Here is a 10,483-nt window from a genome sequence, read left to right on the forward strand (position 1 = left end):
ATTGCCATGTCGTCATCCGTCATGATCTGCTTTCAGGATCGCTTATTGTCCCTTGGCTCATCGCTCACTTGTGCTCTAAGCGGATTAGGTTTCACCCAAAAACGTGTACGGGACAATGGACTTGATGGTGGAAACTAAAAAGTAAAACAAAAAGGGAAACACGGCCAACCCTCGGAACAATGAACCATGTGGCAAGTGGATTGGCAGCTTGTAATCCGCCACCCCGCCTTAGATCTCCTTATATGTATGTATATCCTCAGGGTCGATCCCAAAATGCACTTGCTACATGGTTATTGCATCATCGCCTTATTGCCCTAATGCGATTAGCATTCATTTTTAATCGGACCTAGTTGGAACTGGGTTTTTTGTCTAAGTCTTTTGATAGCCATGTCTTTTCGCACTTCTAGTGCCTTTAATAAACGGAGACGATGAAAAGTATTGAAATCATAACAAAGTTTTTTAAAAGACTCAAGTTTAAATCGACCTCTAATGTCATTTAATGAATAAGCATATTGCAATTATTTTAAAATTTAGATTGGAAGTTTTCAATGGGACTGACAGTCTACACTTTTTTGTGCCAAGTATATCACTTTGCTTTGGCTGCTCATTACGCAATTTTTCGGGCGGGTGTTCTTGTGTGAAGTGGTCCATTGTCAGTGCCCTAGACCAGAAACGCAAACTGTCTCGAGAGCGAGCGACTTGAGGCCGATAAAGCTGTGGCAAGAGTACAGTCACCACCGTTGGCCAACTCCTGGCCCCTGACCCTTCGGCGATGACAACCCCCGGTGGAACAATGGAGTTGAATGGCCTGCAATGGAGTGGGTCAACGTGGAGCGTGCTCAGCCTGTGAAATTGCAAACCAGAACAACACTTTCATCGATAATCACGAGGGTCACTCGGTGGGTCAAGTGTCGTCGCAGCGCGTGCCAAATCCTTCAAAAATGGGTGAAGCACACGTGGAGATTTGGAGAATTTAAGTATTGTCATTATAGATGCAAATCAAAGGGTAGTAAGTGAGAAAACGTACCTTAATTTATTGAAATTAAAATCGAAATTATCAAGTGAATATGTTAAAAACCATTCCCACCGAATCTGTTCCCAAAACCGCCGCCCGTGAGTATGCAATAAATTATTTCAAACTGATGGGCGGAAAAATGGCTGTGAGCCCAAAAGCGGGCTAAAAACAAACAGATTCCATTTAGATATTCGCTCGGTTTCAATTGCAAATTTATAGTTTGTAGTTCCATCTGCAGTATCGCTCCATCTGTTTCCGTTTGCACTCGTGGTGTTTGCTTTTAACTAACGTGACACAGCCGCATTCAAATCAGCTTAATTAAATTGTAATTGGATATGTTTTTTCGCCTAGAAACTGACACAAACAAGCGAAAATCGAGGGGTCTGGCAATGGAAACTGGGAAACTGGGAAATGGAAAATGGGCTTTGGAATGGTGAATAGTGGCTGATGGCTGTCGCTTGATAAGCTCATTGCGTGAATTGTCTTCAAAGCTGCGGACAGGCGTCTCCATTCGTCCAGCCATCCATCTGTACATATTTTTATATCAATCCATTCCTACATATCTATATAGGCATATGTATATGTATATGCATATATATGAATGTATGTCCCACCCACCCACCAGCCAAGCCAACCCTTATCCCATCAGGAACAGTGATGTCACCGAAACTGCCAAAAGTAGTCAAACTGCTATTCCTTTTCCGCTCCGTGAGTCTGGCAGAATGTTTAAACAATGCATTGTTTATAGCTCTCATTGCTGTCAACGAAATCTTTTTAGATTGCGTTTGTTCGAATGTAGAGTTAATCAAATATACAACTCACTTAAATAACTCCATAATAGCTTTATAATAAGAACAAACTTCTTGAAAGGGAAATCATATATATTTCAAATAGCCAAATTGGCAGCATTTTAAGTAGAGGCTGTTGCTTCTTGTTTATGCAACGAAACTAATTTAAAGTGCTTCACGCGGCGGTCGCATAATCCGCTGCCATGGTGTGCGTCTGTCCCCCTCTTGTTCCCACACTTTCCCTCTCTGTCTCCTTGGCTCTGTGTGTGATAACTTCGTTAAGTTGTTGACACGCATACATACATATATAAGTCCGCATATGGGGGTAAATAATAATAACAATATAGTCAGTAATTAAATGACACTGGCACGTGGCGCGACGTAGCCAACAACAAAGTTCACAGGATAGCCAAAGGGAACACCCACAAACATACACACACCCACACCCGCACACCCACACACGGAGATTCAAAGCCACAAACAAGAAAACTAATATATCAGTGCCTTTTAGGGCCAATAAAACCAGGTTGATTACCAAATCGCTATATTACTATCAAAACTATTCGAAATAATTTCTGTTAGCATAGTATGATTCGAAGTACTCTTGAAGCCTAAACCCAAATGAAATTCTACAATTCTTTTTTTCTAAGAACTGTTTTGATTCAATCATGCCTTATAAACTTGCAACGCATATGGCTGCCGACTATTAACACAGATAGTCGTCTATATGCGAATTTTCGATGGCCAAAACTTTTTGGATCATATATAAAAGCGTAAATATTTTCGTTGCAGATTACTGCGCCCATTTGATTAGAATTTCGAGCCCGTCCAGGGCGCAACAATCAGGCATATTTGCGGCTTCGTTTCATTTGGCCATTTCGTACGACCAATGCCACTGCCACTGCCGCTGCCACTGCTACTGCCACAGTGGCAGCCACAGTTGCAGTTGCAAATATCGAAATGGAGCAAGGGGAATCCGACTGTGGATGCTGCGGCACATCGTTGACATCATTCAGATTCAACTATTTGCACAACAAATTCAAGTAAATCTTTGCACGAATTAAATTCCATTTGTTTACGACTCAATGAAAAGCCACAAAGCTTCTGCCAATAGGCTTTCGCTGTCAGTTTGGGTTATATATGTACATACATATACGCATACATATGTACATACACATATGCGTGTATGTACATCCGCTGGTTGAGATACCGAATTTATAGCCTGTGTTTTTGGCACAATTAAGATTTGCACACATAAACGCCCCAACTTGTGTTGGCATTAAGTGCTTTGCTCAAAAACTTTTAATTGAAATAATTTGTTAAGGCCTCTGGCGGCCGCAAGGGGACTTCAACTTTTGAACAAAAAGGCGAAACATTTCCCCATTCCATACATTCAAATAACACACACGAACACGAACGTAAATACTTTTCCGAACGCTGCAGGCATTTTGACTTACAGCTAAAACAATAATGGTCCTTCAATCACATATTTTATGCCCGAATGCCACAAGGAAATCAACGTTACTAATTGATTCCTTCATCATTGACTTCGATTTATAAAGTTGCTTTTAGCTTGAAATATTGATATTGAGTTAACCAATGGGCAGACCTGTAGATTAATTTCAGGAAATTAAAAAGAATACTTTCTCATATCTATACGTTTATTTGATCTAAACTATGTAACCCTTGTCGTTGCTAAACTTGTAGCAGAAACGCTTGAAGCAAATCCTGCGCCTCATAGTAGTGGGATTTGCTTCGGTGGTTGTGGTTGCGGTTGTATTTTCGCTATCCTCCGTTGTGGAATTCAAACTGCTCGTGGTCGTATCCAAGGCACTCGATGTGGAGTTAGTAGATGTTTGCGAAACCTCTGTGGTCACTTCTGTGGAATTTCCAGGTGCCAGAGTAGTGGTCTCCAAGGTAGTGCCATTCGAAGTTGGCGGCAATGTGGTTGTTATATTACTAATTTCCAGTTCCAGGAAGTTCAACAATGAATCCATGAATTTCTGTATAGAGCTACGATCCTCGGCTGTGAAGGTTTGGGCATCGGAAAATCCTAAAATACAGCTACTTCCCACGAGGGCAACGATCATTAGAAACGCGAAGTGATGATCCCTATTGAAGGCTGTCATTTCGATCGAGTTAATTGTTCTAAGTTCTTTAGGCACTGCACAATGTAGCTGTTAGCTCTTAAGCATTTATACTACTACAGGTAATCGCTATGCGGAAATTTCGGGGCAGCTGGGATTACGTGCTGCAAGCGCCAAAAAATATGATTGTTCTTTGGATTTTCGACCAGCTGGGTCACTGGCTAATCTAACAACTAAATTTGGGCTCCAAACATTCTTTGAAGATATTTGCTGTAGTTAATCATCAGTGCTTTTGTGGTTTTTGTACTCAATGAAAAGCGCACAGCTATGAATGAACACATAGTAAACAATGTTTAGTCTCAAGAAATGTGTGTCATTAAGCTTATGAAGTTATAAATTGAGTTTAGTTTGTGAGTATTAAGTGAAATACTTAAACACTTGAAACTTTAGACAAGAAAGAATATGTTGTAAGAGCTTATGGAATGAGTATGTTACATTTTCAATGTACATCTTTAAGCATTTTCTCCTAAGAGAACTAGACTGAAGCTGCTGTGGACTGATGTAACAGCCAACTGATTTAAGCTTACAACTCGTGCAGAGACCCAAATCAAAATCGATGGTAATCTTGGGGGCACACGGCTTTAAGCCCGATTTCCTCAAGTCGAATCCAACTGATCAGCACCCACTCATTAGCCGCTAAAGATAAGAAGATCGGTGCGGAGCATGCCGAAAGAATTCTGCAAGCGTATCGACAACGATATTGATGTTGGGATGGCACGTTTTACAGCATGCCAGTGAGATAATCTCGTTGGGCTTGATGGCGATAAGCCGGCAAAAGTCGTATAAAAGAGCTGGGAAGAGCAGCGAAATCTATCAATCACCATCAACTCAAGCTAGCGGCAACAACCATCGAGATGTGGCGTCTTCATTTGTTCCTACTCCTGTCCACCTGCTTTCTGGTGCCTCACGATGCCAAGCCCACGAAGCGATCCCCGGTTGGATTTTCATCGACCACACTGGTCTCGCTACTTTTGGAAACGGAAACTGGCAATGGAACCACCGATGTGCCCACAACTACTGAAACAACGACCCTAAGGACTCAGCGAGTGACAAACATTGGACGATTGGCCTCCAAGGATCTGGCCGATTTGCTCTTGGCCAGTATGCAGGCACGGGGTGCCAAGTTGACCTCCTCCCAAGAATCCACCATGAAATCGCTGCGCACCGAGGAAGGCAAGGATACGAAGGGCAACAATGTGTTCCTGCAGATTGGCATGGATGTAATCATTGATATCTTGATTGGAGCTCGTGATAACGCCACTTGTGGAAGGATCATCCAGGACATCGATCAGTCGCAGGACCGAAACACCTTGACTCTGACACTCAAATCCTTTTTGGCCCTCTGCGTCTTCAACGGCATCGAGTGCGCCAAGGATGAGGTGAGCCAGGTGATCAAGAGCACCCACTTCCGCCAGAAGCAGCAGATCAAGATCGTTCACGATGACAATGACCACCAGCAGTCGGAGGGCTCGGGTCTTCGCACCGCCCGTCGCGTGGGCGTGATCAAGGATGATCGCAACTCGGTGCTGAAGTTCCTGCAGGCACGCAACATCAAGGAACTGAGCACCATCCTTAATACCCTGCTGAAGTTGTGCGGCGCCTCGGGTGGTGAGGCCCACAAAATCATCAGAAATTTGCGAGAGAGTAAGTATCCGGCGATCAGGATACCTAATATCAGTTTGTATTCATTTAATTCCTAATCCTTTCAGTGGGTCCCGATAACGTCAGCCTGTTGCAAGTGAACGCTTTCAGCATGCTATCCGTATCCCTTTTGGACAGTCTATCGACCATTGCCGAGGGTAAGATCAGCGGCTTGTGCTCCGCCTCCCCCGAAAGCTGGATCGTCCGCCTGCTGGCAATGGGCGTGGACAAAGTGGTGCTAATGGGCCTGATGACCGCCCTCGATCGCACTATCGTCAACTCCTCCAGCGCTGAAATGACCAATGCCGCAGCGCTCAACAGCATCAATGGTGGCGATTTTTCAAACTCGAAGTCCAAGGTTGACCAAAAGACAGCGGCCAAGCGTGCCATTCGTAAGTAAAATACAAGTATTAATCCATTGATTAATCTCTCTCTTTTTCTTCTTCGCCTTTTTGAACACAAGCCCTAATATTTCATTTTAATTTTTCCAGTGGATTCGGGCTCGGGTAACGATTTTAATCGTAAGTTTCTCGCATATGTTCTATGAACGGATTTACTAACTTTATTTCCATTTATAGTGGCCCCTTCAGTGGAGGAAATCGGCAATCTGAATACAGTCAACGATCTTATTAATGCCAATGTGCCCGTTGGAGCTAATCTCCCAGTTTTGAGCACAATTGATGGGTCCAGTTCTAGCGGCAACACGCTCAACCGTTAGTATTGGATTATTAATGCATATTTCCGTTCAAACTTAACCTTTTATACTTTTTAATATTTCAGAGTCCTCTGATGTAGTCCTTGATGGAGACTCAAACAATTTCAACCGCCTAGTAGGTGCCAAAATTCCCGTTCTAGCCAATGCTCCAATTTTGTCTAATATAAATGGTGGAAGTGGCTCTGGGGGCGTGGGCAACAATTTCAATTGTGAGTTTTACTTATCTTTTCGAATACGCGGATTTTTACAATTGTATACTTTTTTAGTGGCACCATCTGTCCAAGAGATTGGCGATTCCAACACGGTCAATGATCTAATTAATGCCAATGTGCCAGTGGGAGCTTCTCTGCCAGTGTTGAGTAGCATAGACGGATCTGGCTTCAGCGGCAACACCTTGAATCGTAAGTTCAAATCGTGGTGTCGTCTATATTTTGTATATATAACTTCTGACGTTTTTGCAGAGGGAACTGATGTGCTGGTCAACGGAACCGGAAACACGTTTAACCGTTTGGTGGGCGCTAGAATTCCGGTTTTAGCAAATGCTCCGATTTTGTCTTCGATCAACAGTGGAAGTTCCGGCACTTCTGGTTCCTCGTCGTCGGGATCTTCTAGCTCAGGTTCTTCGTCTAGCTCATCGGGAAGTTCATCTGGTGTGGGAAACAATTTCAATTGTGAGTTTACCCCACTTCGACCAATTGCCAGACTTATAACATTTTAAACGTTTTACTCGTATATTTACAGTGGCACCATCAGTTCAAGAAATAGGCGATTCCAACACTGTTAATGATCTTATTAACGCCAATGTGCCAGTGGGAGCTTCCCTGCCAGTGTTGAGTAGCATCACCGGATCTGGTTTCACCGGCAACACTTTGAATCGTAAGTTCAAATCGTGGTGTCGTCTATATTTTGTATATATAACTTCTGACGTTTTTGCAGAGGGATCTGATGTGCTGATCAACGGAACAGGAAACACGTTTACTCGTTTGGTGGGCGCAAGAATTCCGGTTTTAGCGAATGCTCCGATTTTGTCTTCGATCAACAGTGGAAGTTCTAGCACCTCCTCTGGCTCCTCTTCTTCGGGTTCATCTACTAGTTCCGGATCTTCTGGGTCTTCAACGTCGGGCTCTTCGGGTTCGGGTTCCACATCTTCATCTTCTGGCACTCCTAGTTCCTCTGGCTCGTCCGTACTTGGCAACAATGTGAATGGTAAGCTACTTTCCATCTTTTATAATTTCTTTATTGTTATTGAGCTTTCTTTGTTCATACGACTACATCATATCAATCTTAATTTTAGTTAAAGGCGATACCATAACTGGAAATAAGAATTTCCTTTTCAAACTGCTTGATCTTGGTCTGCCGATCTCCTTGGCCGCTCCGGTTTTGAGTATTATTAATCAGGGCTCTTCCACTGGTTCATCGACGGGTTCATCGACTAGTTCATCGACTGGCTCATCGACTGGTACTTCCTCTGGTTCCTCCACTGGTTCTTCCTCTGGTTCTTCGGGCGTTACTTCAACTGGTTCTTCGAATAGTACTTCAAGTGGCGCCTCAGTGGGAAATAATGCTAACAGTAAGTTGACGAGTTTCTTTAGCCCATAGATAGTTACTTATGTACTTGAAATCATTTTTTTAATAGTCGATCCTAGCGTTGATATTGTTGGAAATAACAATCAAGTTACCAAGGTCGTTGATGCCAACGTTGATGCATTGGCTAATGTCCCGGTCCTTAGCAAAATTACTGGAACTGGATTTGCCAATAATCTGAATCGTAAGAACACATCTTCGAAAAGTGGTTGTGCGAAAACTAATTGGCTTCCTATGTTTTAGAAAAATCCAATGTACTTATAAGAGGTGATAACAATACGGTAACAAAGGTTGTAGACGCCAATGTCCCCGTTTTGGCAGCTGTTTCGGCGTTGAGCAGCATCACCGGTAAATCTTCTGGAAGCGGATCCAGCAGTGGATCTTCTGGAAGCGGATCCAGCAGTGGATCTTCTGGAAGCGGATCCAGCAGTGGATCTTCTGGAAGCGGATCCTCCTCTTCGGGACTTTTGAGTGGACTAACAGGTAGCTCAGGATCCTCATCAGATGGCCTTCTCGGTGGTGTCCTTGGCGGCGTGGTTCCCGTTGTTGGTGAAGTTGTCGGCGACGTTGTTCAAGCAGTGGGACCCGTTCTTGGTGGAGTCCTAAACACGGTGGAGCCCGTTCTCGGAGGTGTCCTAAACACGGTGGAGCCCGTTCTCGGAGGTGTCCTGAACACAGTGGAGCCCGTTCTCGGAGGTGTCCTGAACACAGTGGAGCCCGTTCTCGGAGGTGTCCTGAACACAGTGGAGCCTGTTGTCGGCGACCTGGTTGGCGGAGTTCTTAGTGGCGTGACTGGCTCTAGCTCTAGCTCCTCGAGTTCTCTAAGCGGTGTAACCAACCTTTTGGGAGGTAGTTCCTCTTCAAACGGTTCCTCGTCCATAATCGGAAACAGTGCTAGCAGCGGTGCCAATACTTTGATCACTGGCAACAACAACAACATCGTTCGACTGGTGGATGTCAATGGATTGGTCCTTGCCGACATTCCCATTTTGAGCAGCATTACTAACCTTCTGGGAGTGACAGGACTAATCGGAAACTCAGCCAACAGTAAGTTTAAATGGTTAAACAAGTACGTAATTGGAACCTCCTCTAATGAATACATTTTGTTACTCTTTCAGAGGGTCCCAAGACTGTGGTTATTGGTGACAATAATCGTATTGTCAAGCTGATCAACGTTGATCTGTGGGTGTTGGCCTTCCTCGATGTTCTCAACATAGTCCGCGGTAGTGGAGGTGTTTGCAACCAGCTTAACTGTAAGTGAAGATAGCCGCGATGATCCGTGATCACTTACTGAATTATTATTATACACCGTTTTCAGCTGGACCCAACACTGAGATCATTGGTAACAACAACGATGTGGTTCAACTGGTTGATGTGGATTTGAGCGTGTTGCTTGTGGTTGATTTGCTGAGTCACTTGATCACCAATGTGGCCAATGACTGCAGCGGCAAGACCACGACAGTTGCACCCACTCAGTCCCCAACTGAGTCGCCAACTGAGTCGCCAACTGGGTCGCCAACTGATTCGCCAACGCAGTCTCCCACTGAGACACCCACCTACGGGCCACCCACCAATGAGCCACCCACCAATCAGCCACCCACCAATCAGCCACCCACCGTTCAGCCTCCTACCAATCAGCCTCCTACCAATCAGCCTCCTACCAATCAGCCTCCTACCAATCAGCCTCCTACCAATCAGCCTCCTACCAATCAGCCTCCTACCAATCAGCCTCCTACCAATGAGCCACCCACCAACCGCCCGCCGTCGCCCAGTCCCAACAACTGCTATCGCAGATACTGCCGCAAGTGGCGCACCCGTCCCAGCTACTTGTGCTACAAGAACTGCGGTGGTGCCTTCGTCTACAAGCCCTAAATCAGCAACCGTGCACCGCCACCACTACCGAAACCGAGAGAACCACCGAAACCACTGGCTGCACAGGTACTCAATCTTGTTATGCGTGGCTCTGCCAGCCGCCCTGCCTTTGGGCATTTATTTATTTTGTCTACTTTCTAAGCATTCTAAGGTTGTTTAATTTATTTGAAATATATTTTGAAAGTTGAATCGATAATTAAAGTGTTGTTGGGTGAAAATGTGGGATTAAACAAATGAGTTCATAAGATCATAAATTAATGTTTGAAAATCCAAATTATTTACATCAGCTGTGTCGCTTTAGGTGAAATTATTTGGCACTTTATTCAAACACGAAATGCAATTACATTTACCCCCGCAACAGGAGCAAAGTTTAAACGAAAACAAAAAGTTGAGCTTTATAAATAAAAGATAACATTATTAACAAAGACCACCCACAGACGAGCGCCGCATCAAAATGCCCAAACCTCTGAAGTTAGACAAATGGTCGTCAACCGGTGGAAATTGGGGAATTTTCCGGGGGGAAAAGCCATCCGGAACGTGCCTCATGCCGCATGAAATCATAATGAAAGCAATAAAAGCATCACCAACAACCAGAAACAGAACGCAGAACAGACAACCCAGAGCCCAGAGTCCAAAGACCAGAACCGAGAACCCAGAAACAGAAACAAAACCATTCAAGAACGATGTCGGCGCTTGAGGTGCGAGTGTCTCACCTCATAAT

General features: G+C 44.3%; 2 protein-coding genes across 2 annotated transcripts; one reads left to right on the forward strand and one right to left on the reverse strand.

The window, feature by feature from the left end:
* Window positions 1-3,451: 3,451 nt before the first annotated feature.
* Window positions 3,452-3,973, reverse strand: CG15571 (uncharacterized protein). The gene has a single exon (NM_131925.3). It carries the CDS (start codon window positions 3,930-3,932, stop codon window positions 3,474-3,476), a length of 459 nt encoding a protein of 152 aa, NP_572153.1. The 5' UTR covers window positions 3,933-3,973; the 3' UTR covers window positions 3,452-3,473.
* Window positions 3,974-4,748: 775 nt separating this feature from the next.
* Window positions 4,749-9,910, forward strand: CG15570 (uncharacterized protein). Its single transcript, NM_131926.2, has 14 exons — window positions 4,749-5,594; window positions 5,660-5,983; window positions 6,083-6,112; window positions 6,170-6,304; window positions 6,372-6,515; window positions 6,573-6,707; window positions 6,768-6,977; window positions 7,048-7,182; window positions 7,243-7,512; window positions 7,601-7,876; window positions 7,943-8,074; window positions 8,134-8,937; window positions 9,009-9,143; window positions 9,209-9,910. The coding sequence occupies exons 1-14, from the start codon at window positions 4,805-4,807 to the stop codon at window positions 9,760-9,762; spliced, it is 4,074 nt and encodes a 1,357-aa protein (NP_572154.1). The 5' UTR covers window positions 4,749-4,804; the 3' UTR covers window positions 9,763-9,910.
* The last annotated feature ends 573 nt before the right edge of the window (window positions 9,911-10,483 follow it).

Source organism: Drosophila melanogaster, chromosome X (assembly GCF_000001215.4).
Source record: "Drosophila melanogaster chromosome X".
NCBI classification, from domain to species: domain Eukaryota; kingdom Metazoa; phylum Arthropoda; class Insecta; order Diptera; family Drosophilidae; genus Drosophila; species Drosophila melanogaster.